The sequence below is a fragment of the Nanorana parkeri genome, unplaced genomic scaffold, assembly GCF_000935625.1.
Source record: "Nanorana parkeri isolate BGI_ZX_2015 unplaced genomic scaffold, ASM93562v1 scaffold1023, whole genome shotgun sequence".
NCBI lineage: Eukaryota > Metazoa > Chordata > Amphibia > Anura > Dicroglossidae > Nanorana > Nanorana parkeri.
This window is the reverse complement of record NW_017307291.1, coordinates 31880-47153: the sequence shown is the minus strand read 5'-3', so window position 1 is coordinate 47153 and position 15274 is coordinate 31880. Positions and strand designations below refer to the sequence as shown.

General features: G+C 44.0%; 1 protein-coding gene across 1 annotated transcript; it reads right to left on the bottom strand.

Moving 5' to 3' along the window:
• Positions 1 to 1284: 1284 nt before the first annotated feature.
• On the bottom strand, positions 1285 to 14431 carry DCST1 (DC-STAMP domain containing 1). The gene is made up of 16 exons (XM_018567223.1): positions 14347 to 14431; positions 12821 to 12946; positions 12635 to 12709; positions 10011 to 10139; positions 9780 to 9919; positions 9164 to 9344; positions 8752 to 8895; positions 7436 to 7557; positions 7133 to 7287; positions 6261 to 6360; positions 5386 to 5481; positions 3723 to 3849; positions 2939 to 3055; positions 2712 to 2854; positions 1923 to 2036; positions 1285 to 1558 (listed from the first exon to the last, which is right to left on the bottom strand). The coding sequence occupies exons 1-16, from the start codon at positions 14429 to 14431 to the stop codon at positions 1313 to 1315; spliced, it is 2100 nt and encodes a 699-aa protein (XP_018422725.1). The 3' UTR covers positions 1285 to 1312.
• Between the last annotated feature and the right edge of the window lie 843 nt (positions 14432 to 15274).

Genomic DNA, 15274 nt, shown 5'->3' with positions numbered 1-15274 from the left:
CACCTTACAATAATCGCGGGAAATCCCGCTATCGTACGATTATCGTAAGGTGTGTGGGAGCCGTGCGACCTCTGCTACTGTAAGGTCGCACGACTTTTATCTAGCAACATGTTCGAAAACCCGCCGAGAATCGTACGATTTTCGGTGGGTGTGTAGCATGTTCGTAAGATAAAAGCCGGACGGGCCGGTGTGCGCAAGCGTTCAGCGTGCGTTCAAGTACGCATCCTAGGCAGGGAGGAGGACTGGTTTAAAAGGTGTGTGAAAGAGGCCATTTATGTAAAAATGGAGAAGCCAAGCTTGAATAGAGGGGGGGGAGGTGTGGGGAGGGGGGGAGGTGAGACATCTATTGTCTGCCACATACAATGCTTTTTTAACACCTGTCTCTGGGCAGGTTATTAACACCTCCCAGCTCCAATTATGCAAATGATTGAACACATGGTTGCGACTAACAGATTATGTGGATTGGAGCGGCATTCACCATATTTATTCGCAGATAATTTTTGTACAAGCCATTCTGAATTGAGAAAGCTGGTTTGATGACCAGTGAAACATCTTCAAGAAAAATACAGCAGGTTCGGTTGCCTTGACTTATTTTTTACAGATATAGCATGACCTCGGACCTGGATGAATGAACCTTCACAGGCATACGCTCATCTCCTTAGCTCACAAAGCATTTGATTTTGTCATTTGTATTTCTTGAGGTGAGTGAAAAGCACTCACCTCATAGTTCTCCTTTAATAATATAATAAAAGCTATGTCATAGTGTTTATCAGATCAGTGTCCCTCATTCAGTGTACATTGCCGTTCTAATTGAACTTCATTCATTCCATAGTGAATGTAATAACATTCAGAGACAAAAGATGAACACAGATATCTTTGTATGCAAACTTTAATGCATTTCTCTATTCTCACGTGTTCACTGGCATGCAAACCTAGGTCCAGTTTTTACCTCTTTGCAAAATGCATGAGCTAGGTTTTTCAGCTCACATTTTATTAAACACTCTATATACCATCCCTCTTTTATACCTAGCCACTCCCTCTTATATCATATGACTCCTCCCCATATCTTCTTATCACAACTAAAACATCATAGCAGACACAAATTTGTATTTATTACATTTTTTATTTAGGAACCCGCCAGTTGATCCAGAGAAGGCGAAAAACCCTCCTGAAGCTTAATGCAATTGTGCAATATGCTCCAACAGGGGAAAAATTTCTTCCTGATCATATGTTCAGGCGATTGGATAAATCCCCGGATAAACAATATACGGTGTATTCCTAAAGATGTTAATTGCTAGTCAGTGGATGGTGGTTAGTCACTGCCGTACTCGCTGTCACTGTAATCAGGGCCATGAATAAATTCTTCGTACGGTGTACATGCGAAGCAGAATTTTTTCATGTCCCTCCAGCACTGATGGCAATAGATGGTTCCACAGTCTGGTGTTGGACAGACGTAAGATTTCTTCGTCTCGCTTTCATTGCAGACTATGCAGTATCTTCGGATAAACTTTCTAAGCCATTTACAATGGCGATAGAAAGCGCCCAAGGGGGTGTCCATCTAAAGAAAAAATCACTATGAGACAAAGGATCATGGAAAAGCAGTAGAGGTAAGATATGTCCATACATCCATCCATTAGGTGGTAATTTGCTTCATACACTAAATGGCCAATGAACAGAGAGAGTATATAAATGGCTCCGCCAGCTGATCAGTAACTGCTAGAGCACTATGAACTATAACACTTCTTTTTAGCAGATATTGCATAATCAAAGGACAAGGTTGTAGTTCAAATGACCATCATGTATACCCTATGCGCACCATGAAAGAAGACCCATTACCAGATTTATCAGTAGTAGAGTCTGATAGCTGGTCTTAGTGCCCTGAAGATCTAAGAAGGAATCAGAAATTTGTATTTCTTACTCACCTTGAGTCGGTTGATACGAGCTTTACTCATGATCATCTTCCTTTTGACATCTGCATAGATAGCCCGCTTCCGGAGTTGTTCATTATAAAAAAAGAGAACTCTGCGTTTCTCTCTCTGTTGGAGCAAAGAAAGGGAAACGAACGATCAGAAAAGACATTTAAAGATATCATTTTAACAAATTTAAGTTGTACTTTAAAGGAGAACTATGAGGCGAGTGCTTTTCACTCAGCTCATAGTTCTAGCCCACCTGTGACAATGAGACTGTCACAGGTCGGCTCAGTAGATCGGGAGGTGGGCGAACACATACCGGCGTTCGCTCACCTCTCGATCCTGTCACAGCTCTCTGCCGTGACAGGGGAGGGGCTGGATTCCCCCCTCCCCGCTCCGATCCGCCAGCGCTGGCTGGCGCAACGGACGGGGGAGGGGGCGGGAACAGCTGGTTCTGCCTCTAGATAGGCAAAGCCAGCTGTCAGTCACGCAGCTGGACGGATCCCAGCATAATTGTCGGGATCCGATTCAGCTGCGGCATCTCAGTATACCGCGAGCTAGAGCTCGCGGTATACTGAGCCTAGGGTGACAGGAGGACGCTAGTTTGTGTCCTCCCGTTACCCTAAGGAGAACTATGGGGAAAAGACTAAACCCCATAGTTCTCCTTTAATTGATGAGATTGTGACAACACTTTTCTAATAACAATGTGCTAACTCACATAACAGTTATGTATAATGTCCATAATGACGTGTGTGTTATCGCAACTCATTAGGAAGGCTTGAGTTTGTTTATAAGGTTTACCTTTGGAAAGAAATAAGATGCCACAACGCGGCGCAGGCGATAGAAGAAGACTTGAAGGACCGATAGTAAAATGAGTCCAAGCACGGGTGCACAAGTCACGAGGTGATCGATGGCACTCATCTCAATAGGGTTGGGAAGGCACACTATGGAAGAGATAAGGTAAAAGTTGCAATTTTAAAGCACTATGATACCAGCTGTATATGATAAGTCACTATTTGCATACTTACTCTCATTGCTGCTGGTCTCAAATGTGTTTGATGTAGAATTAAGAAGACCGATGGTTTTTCTTAATATATTCGCCAGCAAGGTGTCACCTCCCACAAGGACCTCTAACTTGTGATAACCTGTTGAGAAAAATTATAGAATTAAAACCAAAAGTTTTGCCAAATAAGTAAAGTATGGGACCTTTATCTGGGTCACAGGGCCCTGGACACAGGGCGGTTCTTCCAGGGAAATACAAATTCCAGGGCCTCAGACCAAGGTCTGAGACCCTGGAATTTGTATTTCCTATGGAAGAAGGGCCCTGTGTCATTAAAGGAGAACTATGAGATGAGTGCTTTTCACTCACCTCATAGTTCTAGCCGACCTGTGACAATGAGACTGTCACAGGTCGGCTCAGTAGATCGGGAAGTGAGCAAACACATACCGGCGTTCGCTTACTTCTCAATCCTGTCACGGCTCTCTGTCGTGACAGGGGAGGGACTGGATTCCCCCCTCCCCGCTCCGATCCTCCAGCGCTGACTGGCGGATTGGACGGGGGAGGGGGCGGGTACAGCTGGCTCTGCCTTTAGATAGGCAGAGCCAGCTGTCACTCACGCAGCTGGGCGGATCCAGACATAATTGTCGGGATTCGCTTCAGCTGCGGCATCTCAGTATACCGGTATACTGAGCTTAGGGTGACGGGAGGACGCTAGTTTGTGTCCTCCCGTTACCCTAAGTTGAACTATGGGGAAAAGCCTTAACCCCATTGTTCTCCTTTAACACCCCTTGTTGAGCAAAGATTATACTTACTCGCAAAGACGTAGGAAATGCTTGAATGTCTTCTTATTACATCCAAGACATTAAACAGGATCTTGTCGAAGACGCTCACCAAGATAAGCATGATAATCGGGAGGATACACTGGCGTAACTCTATCATCTGTATAAGACAGTACAAATATCAGTGCAATGTTTATGGTAAAGTCAACATTTTTTTTAGTTTATGATAGAGTGGTGTGGGATTAGGACCCCTGTCAGGTTTTATTTCTTTATTGAGTACATGTAAGGCAGTGCTTGACCTTGCCGTAGTGGGAAAGTTTGTGGTCACTGTTAGATCTATTGGTTGTGAGCACTGCGGTCTTTGTCCTAATAAAACAACAGTGTTCCGAATGCCTGTTGTACCTGCAGTGTCTGTGTGCCCGTAAGGGGAACATTTAGTTTCTAATAAGAACACCTTTTTTTGATAACTTTCTAAGAGGACATTTAACACATTTGTTTCTCACTTCCTGTGTCTACAGGACAGGAGATAAAGGGAAATCTTTCCAAAAGGACCCCCCAAAAAAACCTGACCGTGGATTTAACCTTTCCCTACGCCAGGGGTCGGCAACCCGCGGCTCCGGAGCCACCTTTGGCTCTTTCATCCCTCTGCTGCAGCTCCCTGTCCAGGTCCGGTCCTTGGCACCCCCCCCAGGTGGAATATGTGGCAGTGCAGGGTCCCGGGTCACTTTGTGAGTGCGATCTCACATTCCACCCCACTCACACAGTCGGATAGAAGTGACATTTCAGAACCGAACAGCTGTTCCAGGGCAGATCAGTTCTGTGCACCCCCTGTGGTGGAATATGCTGGCAGTGCAGGGTCCCTTGGCCCCGCACTGCCGACGGGCTTCTCAGCAAGGGGGGGCGGGTCCTGTGAATCAACTCCTCTCCCGGCCGCGTCCCTAGTAACAGGCGGCGGGAGAGGAGAAGTGTCACATGCCCCGCCCCCTGCAGTGCACACCGTCTGGCTGGGATGCTGGCTGTGAGGCTTGGCAGGTGAGTCCAAATGAGGAGCTTTTTCGGGGGAGAGGCGGGTGGGGGGTGTAACGCGTGTAACTTCACAGTGTATGCTGTTATTTCATTTAATTATAAAAGTGGATTATAATGGGGAACATTACACTGTAATGTTGCCTAATATTATCTATTTCTCTGATTAAATGATTAGGCAGGGCCGCTGTTCTATCTAAGTTTGTGACTAGGTTGGAATGTGTGACCGATGACGTGGTCACACATTTCAATGTAATCCCGCCCAGTTTTTTGGTGGGGGAATGTGTGACCACCAATAGGTCAAGCATTCCAACGCTTTCTCAGCTGTTCCAGGGCTGATCGGCATCGCAAATCGCATGTGCAGGAGAACTGATCTGCCCTGGAACAGCTGTTCGGTCCTGAAAGGTCACTTCTATCCGACTGTGTGAGTGGGGTGGAATGTGAGATCGCACTCACAAAGTGTCTCGGGACCCCGCACTGCCGCATATTCCACCAGGAGGGGTTCCCAGGACCGGACCTCACTGGGTCCCCTATCACAGCCTCAGGCCCCGAGGCCCTGGCGGTAGTTCCACCCCTGGACAGGGAGCCCAGCCGAGGGATGAAAGAGCCACATGCGGCTCCGGAGCTGCGGGTTGCCGACCCCTGGCCTAGGCAGCAGTCCCTATATACTCACCATGGCTGCCATTTCTGGCCCTTGGATTGCAGGACTAAATGGAAATACAATCTTTGACATTTCTCCTTTCTTCAGAGGTAGTATATATCTTTTTTTCTGCAAAGACAATTTAGCCATAAGTTGTAAATCTCTTGATTGTTAAAAAAATGCTAATATTTGCCAATAATTATTATTTAACCTCCCTGGCGGTATTCCCGAGTGTGGCTCGGGGTTAATTTTCAGTACCAAGAGCGGTAACCCCGAGCCACACTTTCAGTTTCGTTTTCGAGCGTCAAAGCGGGGGGCGGAGCCGGCGGGAAATTCAAAAGTGCAAACATGACATTTACACGGAATACACACAATACAATGTAATCTGCTATAATTACATCAAACTATTTCACTTCAATTTTGTCCCTAGAGCTACGTCCAGTGCCCTGCCTGCACTTTTACTGTACTCTATTGACTGTGGTACGGATCAGGCAGCGCCCCCAGAATTCCCATTTACTGGACCATTTTTTTACTATTATTTTTTTTATTATTATATTATACTTTTTTATAATTATTTATTATATTATAATTTCTTATAATTATTTATTATATTATAATTTATGATTTCGTGTTTCAAACTTTATCATACCCGGGATGTCTACTGGACTCTTGTTTGGACAGATTTAGATGAGTAATTCCTAAGATTTAAGAATTACAGGCCTACTATATAAAACAACAAATTGCCATGAAAAACAATGTACCGCTTTGGCATGCTAAAATCCTGAATAATCATACCGCCAGGGAGGTTAAAAGACACTTTTGTCCACCTAAACTGCTGAAGTTTGTCTTTAAACTAAACCTGTCACAAACTTTGGCATTTCAAGTGAACGATAAATAGAAATACTTACGAGTTTTCGCCGTCGGGCGTCAATCTGCCTGAAGTAAGTAGTCACGTAATAGTTGTCATGCCGGATGTCAGAGTTGTATTGCTTGGTGTATTTGAAAGCACTGTGATGGGAAAATAAATATGAAAGATGAGATATGAACTACACCAATTATTTGTTATATACAGTATGTATGGATGTATATCCCTCCCACTGTATGCTAGGGCCTGTTCACACGACGTCCGTTTTCTGTGCTGACCTGATCCATACGCTCCTGCACTAAAAATGCATCCCAATGTATCCCTGTGTGTTTTATGGGCTACAGTTCTCACGTGCGCAGTCCGTTCAGGTTACGACAGAAAAATACTGCATGTCACATTTTGTACGGTCAGGAAATGGTCCGGAAACGCAAAACGCATCAAAAACGCACTGCGCTGCAGCTAACATACTGACAGCCCCACTCCCCACTGGAACGCATCAAAAACGCGGCAAAACACATAGCACCGCGTCTGCTGATCCGGACTTGATCAGGACCTTAAACTCATGTGAACAGGCCCGAATACTTAGGAGCCATTAATGTTTATGATTCATAGATTTTCAGAGCCTCTTCTCACAATATGCAAATACAGCTATACTATAGTCTCCATGCATATCATCAGAAAAATAAGCTAGTATTTATCTGTACTTGCAAAAAGTATTCTTCTAAAGGAAGAAAATAAATGCAGCAACTTCATCTAAGAACCGGTAAGCTGTTGTATTTTGCATGCTATTCTTGGGTATAGACCCGTAAGTCAGTTTATCTCTTTGAAGGTTACCTACCATTTAGCATATGCTATCATGCCCAATTGTAGTGTAGAGATACTTAAAAAAAGTTTGTTAGTCTATGGATAACTTACGATATGAAGACAAAAACAAAGGACAATGTCATGATACTATTCAGAAAGGCCAACATATTCTGAAATGTCGACCTTCTCTTTTCAATGGAGGTCAAGATCTTATCCTTCAAGGTCATTTCGGTGATATTTAGGACAGCATCAATGTCATCATCCTTCTGTCAAGATAAAAGAGGAGATAAGTAAAACAAGATAGAAACACCTGGATATACTGTATAGTAAAACATTCTGTAAGAAGAGTTAGTGAGCACCTCTACACTATGCCATAAAAATGACCATCTAAAGAGCTTTAACTAACACACTTACCTGGATGGTGAGTAGACTGGAAAGTCCTTGTCCCACATTATTCACAGACATGTTGGCTTTATCATACATGCCTCCAAATTCTGCTTCCATAGGAACATACTTTTTGCACCATAATTCTCCCACTAAGAAAGAAATGATCCATTACGAAACACAATTTATAGTTATTTACTGGGGATGCATCGATACCCAATACTAGTATCGATATTGGTGCCGATACCCAATATTTGAGCGAGTACTCTCCCAAATGCTGCCAGTGCCTATCCTGATACTTGATCTTCCAGTATCAAGAAGGCAGGCGTTGAGTCAATACACGCTGGCTGGCTTCCTGATTGGCCAGGAAGCTGGTTCCATGCTCCTTCGTCACTAGGGAGCATGAAGCCGGCTTACTGGCCAATCAGGAAGCCGGGGGGTAGGTAATGACTTGCCCCCCGGTTTCTTGATTGGCTGGGAAGCCGGCTCCATGCTCCCTCGTCACATGGTGATGAGGGAGCATGGAGACGGCTTCCCGGCTAATTGGGAAGCCGGGCAGCGAGTTATTACCCGCCTGGCTTCCTTAACAGAGCTTTCGGTATCAGAAACGGCGAGTACCGAAAAAATAAATATCAGTACTCGATGCTGAAAAAACGGTATCGGTGCATCCCTATTATATACCTTTGTAGCAGATTATTTGCAGTTATTATAATCGTAAACATACTAACAGGGCTATTCACAAAAGGGTGAAGAGTTTGGTGGAGGCAGGAGAAGTGAACAATCTAGGCTAAAATAGCTGATTTGGAAAAATTCTCCAATTCAGTTCACTTTCCAGGTCAGCTATGTTGTCCTAGATCAGTGGTTCTCAGCCTTTCTAGGGCCGGGACCCCTTGGTAACATTTGCCAAGTTGTGGTGACCCCTAACCGTAAAATGTAGGGATGCACCAATACTAGTATCTGTGTGGGCTCTCGGGAGGCTATGCGGGCTCTCAGGTGGCTAGTGGGACTCTCTGTTGGCGTCCAGTGCGGGCTCTGTGGTGATCAAGCACTCACCTCCCCTCACTCCTGCCTGCTCCCCTCTCTCTGATACTCTCTGGCCACTGCTGCTGCAGCGCCATCTAGGAGAACTGACAAGGCTGCGCTAGGAGGAGGCTGAGGAGCCTCCTACCTAGAGCAACACAAGGCATGTGGGGACCCCCTCAACTGTGGGTTGCGACCCACTTTTGGGTCGCGACCCACAGGTTGAGAACCACTGTCCTAGATTGTTCCCTTCTCCTGCCTTCTCCAAACTCTTCACCCTTCTGTCAATAACCCTGTAAATATTATGTCACTGGCAGGGTACTTACTGTTAAGAATATTACATAGAAATGAAAACTGCATGGGAATGCAAAGGATGTGGCTGATGATGGGGACTACAATTGCATCCATGCATTCCTTATGCTTCATATCAAACCATTCATAGCATTTGGTGATGCCAAGTTCGATGACATCTGTTAGGAAAGAGAAACATCAAAGATTTAGGATATACATTTTTTTTTTTTTTTAATCTGTACGTTTAAAAAAAATTCTGTATCTAATGTGCATTAGTGGGACAGGAAGTGAAGGTAATTTTCTCAACAATAGACAGACAGCAAAATAAGCCATGACCATATCCTACACTATCAAAAACTAAAAAAAGTTTTGGTTTTACAGACACTTTCAGGTGTCCTGGTATCTGTACAGTATGTTTCAGGTTGGGGAAAGATCTAATATACTTACATTCACAACGCAGTATATTCTTAATATCAAATTGTTTCTGCGTGGATGTCACTTTCTCCTTCTGCTTCAGCTCTTCCTCTTTACTATTATCATATCCCGATTTGCCTTCGACTTCCTGTTTCGCGTCCTGGAATGTAGACTTGACTTCATCTCCTATGTTCTCAAAATCATGCGTTTTTTGCTGGAAAACATGGTATAGAACTCATTCAGATTCCAGTCTTCAGTTTTTTTTTAGTAGCAGCTGGCCCTGCTTGATGTCATTGATTGCTAGAAAGCCAACGGTCCTAGCAACCAGGAATGTGGAGATAGGGCCTGCATTGGTTTATGGCTTTCAGTCAAAGTACCGGCCTCAGAGGCTAGTGTTTCCACTGTCAGCCATCCATAACACAGCGCAGGTCGGCAATCGCAGTCTGAACTTAACTGCCACTTGGTCTGTGTCCGGCTCGCGGCCTGCCATTTAGTGATGGCTGTTCTACATCTTTCCCCTCTCTGTGAAAAAGTAGAAAAAACTGGGCCACATTCTCCCTAAATTTTTGGAATAATGACAACCTATGCACACAAGTCTAGAATCTTAGTGGGCCATCTTTGGCCCGTGTTATGTGATCTGTGTACTCACTACAACATTTCTCAGGATATTCTTCACTGGGGTCGATAAAATTTTCCACAACATCTTCGTGTTGTTGATTTGAAGTTCTACTGTGCAGCCGATCGAACGGGGTATCTCCGAGAAATTGTGTTGGAGATTGGCCCCAGGACCTATAGGAATTGTAAAAGAATGAAAAGAATCAGATACATTCCTTCCATGGCAATGTATGTAAGAAAAGACAGTAATCAGTGAAATACTTACCAGCATAGATAGCCGCTATAACCAAAATGAGAAGGAAAGCTCGTCCTTCCGTTCCCAGCATGTTCGGAACGATGATTAGGTTGGAGCATCTGAAGTAGGCAGATGATCCCCAACCACTGGCAAAAGTAGCTAAAAAATGAAATAAAACAGGGTCATGGACATTACTGCATTATCAGGGGACACAAATACTAAAAATAATAACTGAAATGAAATTTAAACGTCAACGATTGAGTGAGGAAGAGATGCTTCTTCTATTGGGCTTTTATTGCTATAGGTTTCCTTGTTGGGGAAATTTCCCCTCACTTGCTGTAGTCACAGGGCAGCAAGTTAAGGAAAATCTCATTGCTGTCTGAGTACCTCTCAGGAACTAATTTCCTGTTCCTGGGACAATGGTGACCGGAAAACAAAATAAGGAGAAATATCCCTAGCAGGGACATACCTGTTATTGATTCTAACCCTTCCTCACCCTATGCAAAACAAAAAATATTTTAACTGTCGTTTGATTTTGCATAGATATACAAAAAGATGAATAGATGATAAAAAGATACAGTGGGCATAGAAAAGTATCACCTCCTTTAAAATAATCACATTTTGTTGCTTTGCAGCCTGAAATGAAGACAGACAACGTTTTTGTTTTATCCAGCTGTATTTACTCAGTGCAACTTATAACATCCAAGTGAAAGATATAACACCAACATGTCAGAAAAAAAATCACTGAGTTAGAGTCACCCCCTTGTGTCAGTATTTTGTTGTACCACCTTTTGCTTTAATTACAGCCCTTAGTCTGTTGGGATATGTCTCTACTAACTTTGCACATCTAGACTTTGCAATATTTGCCCACTCTTCTTTGCAGAACTTCTCAAGTTTAGTTACATTTGATGGTGACCGTTTGTGGACTGCAGTCTTCAAGTCATTCCACAGATTTTCTATGGGGTTTAAGTCTGGGCTCCGACTAGGCCATGCAAGGACATTCACCTTTTTCTCCTGCAACCACCATGTGGTCATTTTTACTGTGTACTTTGGGTCATTGTCATGTTGGAAGGTAAACCTTCTTCCCATTTACAACTATCTGACAGAGGGCAGCATATTTTCCTCAAGAATTTAACAGTATTTTGCCCCATCCATTTTTTCCTTCTATCCTGACAAATGTTCCACTCCCTGCTGCAGAGAAACACCCCCATAACAGGATTTTACCACCTCCATAACAGGATATTACCACCTCCATGCTTTACTGTAGGAATGGTGTTATTTGGATGGTGAGCTGTATTGGTTTTCCGCCAGACATATCCTTTGGTGTTGAGGGCAAACAATTCAATTTTAGTCTTATCTGGCCATAACAGCTTTTTCCATATGGCCTCAGAATTTTCAAGGTGCGTTTTGGCAAAGCTCAGTGGTGATTGAGAAGGTGATTAGCTACACCTGATTGAGTTTACAAGTCATTTTTAGGAGGGGGTGATCCTTTTTCCAACCCAGTCATTCTGTTCTTGAATTTTTTTTATTGGTTTCTGAAATGTTGGTGTTATATCTTTCACTTGGATGTTATAAGTTGCACTGAGTAAATACAGCTGGATAAAACAAAAACTGTGTCTGTCTTCATTTCAGGCTGCAAAGCAACAGAATGCGATTATTTTAAAGGGGGGGTTGATTCTTTTCTATACCCACTGTAGATAGATAGATAGATAGATAGGTAGATAGATAAAGATAGATAGATATATAGATAGAGTCATGGCCAAAAATATTGGCACCCCTGCATCTCTGTGAGATAATGCACTACTTTGTGCAGAAAATTGTTGCAATTACAAATATTTAGGCATTCTCATGTTTATCTCTTTTGTTTGTAATATTAACAGCTTTTCCATGAAACAAAATGACAGCTTTTTGGTGCAGCCCATCATTCTACTGTTTTCAGAAAAAGAAATGAGGCCTTTAAAGAAAAAAATACAGTCCCTACAGTCATACATGGCGGAGGGTCACTGATATTGTGGGGTTGCTTTGCTGCTTCAGGCACTGGATGTCTTGACTGTGTGCATGAAGACAGCAAGACAATGACCCAAAGCACACGTCAAAAAGCACCTAGAAATGGTTTTAGACAAAGCACTGGAGAGTATTGGACTGGGCAGCAATGAGTCCAGATCAAAATCCCATAGAGCACCTGTGGAGAGATCGCAAAACAGCAGTGGAGAAAAGGAACCCTTCCAATCTGAGAGACCTGGAGCAGTTGGCGAATGAAGAGTGCTCCAAAATTCCTGTAGAGCGGTGTAAGAAACTCATTGATGGTTATAGGAAGCGATTGATTTCAGTTATTTTTTCCAAGGGCTGTGTTACCAAATATTAATTGAGGGTGGCAATAATTTTGTCCAGTCCATTTTTGGAGTTTTGCGTGGAATGTGTCAAGTTTGGCTTTTTTTTTTTTCTCCATATACCATATACCAATACAAACAAAAGAAATGAACATAAAAAAGTGCCTAAACATTTGTAATTGCATCAATTTTCTGCACGAAGTGGTGTATTATCTGACAGAAATGCAGGGCAGCCAATATTTTTGGCCACGACTGTAGAACGGAGAGAAAGACAGGATAGATAGATAGATAGATAGATAGATAGATAGATAGATAGATACTCACCTGCCAGTAAGTATAGCAGCATGGTTTTTGCTATAATCGGTATTGTGAGGGGGTCTATCAGAAATAGATAGATGACTGTAGAGGAGAACATATGACAACATGATGAATGGTGAAAATGAATACAGCGCAGACGCTCATTATAAGCTGATAAAGTTTTGAAGTTTGATAAGCAAATGCAATTCTTACCAATTCCTAACAGGCCCCCAATGCCGAATCCAAAGAAGAACTTGGAAACAGGGAATTGTTGAGGTTCGCTAAACAGGTATCTAGAACAAAACCGGGGCAAAGCTAAATCAGCAAAACGCTTCAAGGCTGGAAAATAACAGAGGGAGTTATTAGAGCACTTTAAGGGTCCTTCTGCTGTTATTGGCAAAACAACTACCGTATATACTCGAGTATAAGCCGTCCCGAATATAAGCCGAGGTACCTAATTTTACCACAAAAAACTGGGAAAAAGTATTGACCCGAATATAAGCCGAGGGTGGGAAATGAGGCAGCTAATGGTAGATAGATACCAATAAAATTACATGAATATTTATTTAAAAGAAAAAAACAATAACCTAGCTCTGTAAGTGGAAAAGGGGGTACAGGGCTACATATTATGTACTACGGATCATTTAACCCATTCATATTAGCAGAGGATAATTGTAAATCTAATGTTCAGTGCATTCTATATGTAGTATATAGTACATGTACATATAGAGTGCCTGCAACAATACATTTACAATGATCCTCTGCTAACATGAATGGGTTAAATGATCCATAGTACAGGGCTACATACAGATCATTTAATACATTCATGTTAGTATCATTGTAAATGTATTGTCTGCACTGTATTAGCAGTATATACTCCATATAGAGTATATACTGCTAATACAGTGCAGACAATACATAATTGGTTACCGTAATAAATCCCCCCAAATCTCCCCTCACTTACTGTGATTCACTGTGCCGGAGCAGGGACGAGTCAGCGGCGCGCTGGTCCAGTGGGAGGAGCTCCAGGTGGGGTCCTAATTTAGCTGACTTAGAGGTGCCTGCCCGATAATTACAACCCCACCTGGAGCTCCTCTCGTCTGACCAGCGCGCCGCTGACACATCCCTGCTCCCCTGCTGTACTGGCGCTGCGGGATTTTTTTTCTTTTCTTCTTACTTACCTCGCCGAGCGTCGCGTCACTGCTGCTCCGGTGGGCGGCGCTCCGAGCGGGGTCATCTGGCAGTCTCCGGCCACCTAAATTAGGACCCGGAGACTGCCAGATGACCCCGCTCGGAGCGCCGCCCACCGGAGCAGCAGTGACGCGACGCTCGGCGAGGTAAGTAAGAAGACACCTAAATGCTGACTCGAGTATAAGCCGAGGGGGGCACTTTTCAGCCAAAAAAATGGGCTGAAAATCTCGGCTTATACTCGAGTATATACGGTATCTGCCCCAGTACCATGTGTACCAAGGGTGGATAACATACTGTATTTCACCACTTGCAGGGAATCTGTACAGGCTAAAACAGCTTCACTAGTACACAGCTTTTGAAGCAGAAAACGGCAGAGCTTTTTCACACAGGTTCCCATTTTTTAAAGAGAAGCTGATTGGTCTCCATGGGCAACTGCTCCAGATTCTGGCCACTCCACTTTAGATGAATTCTAGGGTTGCCACCTGTCCGGGATTCATCCGGACAGTCCGGTTTTTGAGGCTTGTGTACGTGTGACAGGCCACCCGTACACAGGGGGTCCCGAGTCTCTAGAGTCGACGAGGTGACACCTGGCGTGATGTCACCTCTCGCATGCGCAATGACGTCATCGCGCATGCGCGACCATCTGATTGAGATGCCGCAGCGCACGGCGCTAGAGTGTTTGGGTTTCACTTGAAGAAAAGGTGGCAACCCTCATGAATTCCCCCTTTGTAATAAAAGCGTACCCTCTAGTAATTTTTCTTTACAAACATTCTGCTTTAAGAGCTAGTTCACACCAGCCCCAGTGCGTTCCGGGCCAATTGTGGCCGGAACGCACTGGATCGCATCCTGGCCGGCTCACTTTGTTTTGGGCGGGAAGGGGCGTGGTGGTGCATTGAAGTCAATGGCACCGCAGCCACGCCCTCTGCCCGCAGTGCGATCGCCCGCACCGGAACGCGTGGCACATCAATGTCTGCATTCCAGTCCGGTGTGGTCAGAAAAAACGCTGCATGCATACTATTTTTTCTGACGGGACAGGAACGCAGGCATTGATGTTCCACACGTTCAAGTGCGGGCAATCACACTGCGGCCAGAGGGCGTGGCTGCGCTGCTATTTACTTCAATGTCAATACCCCACCCACCCCAAAACAAAGCGAGGTGGCCAGAATGCGATGCAGTGCGTTCATGTCAGAATCGGGCCTAGGTCTGGTGTGAACTAGCCCTAAGCCATTCTTTAGCACACAGTTAGCTAATTGGAATGGAAATAGAAATACTTTTCTGTGTATGTGGTAGCTATAATGTTACATAGAAATAACCAATTGCACAATCCTTTTCCTGTGCAGGGGGTACAGTACAAAAAAAGTCAATCGCTGTGCCGGTCCGAGCAAAAAACTGTAAAAACCAACTGTCATTTCATCAGGAAACCACTGCCGTTCGATCCACCATCATAGAACTGTCACATATCCATATATATATATA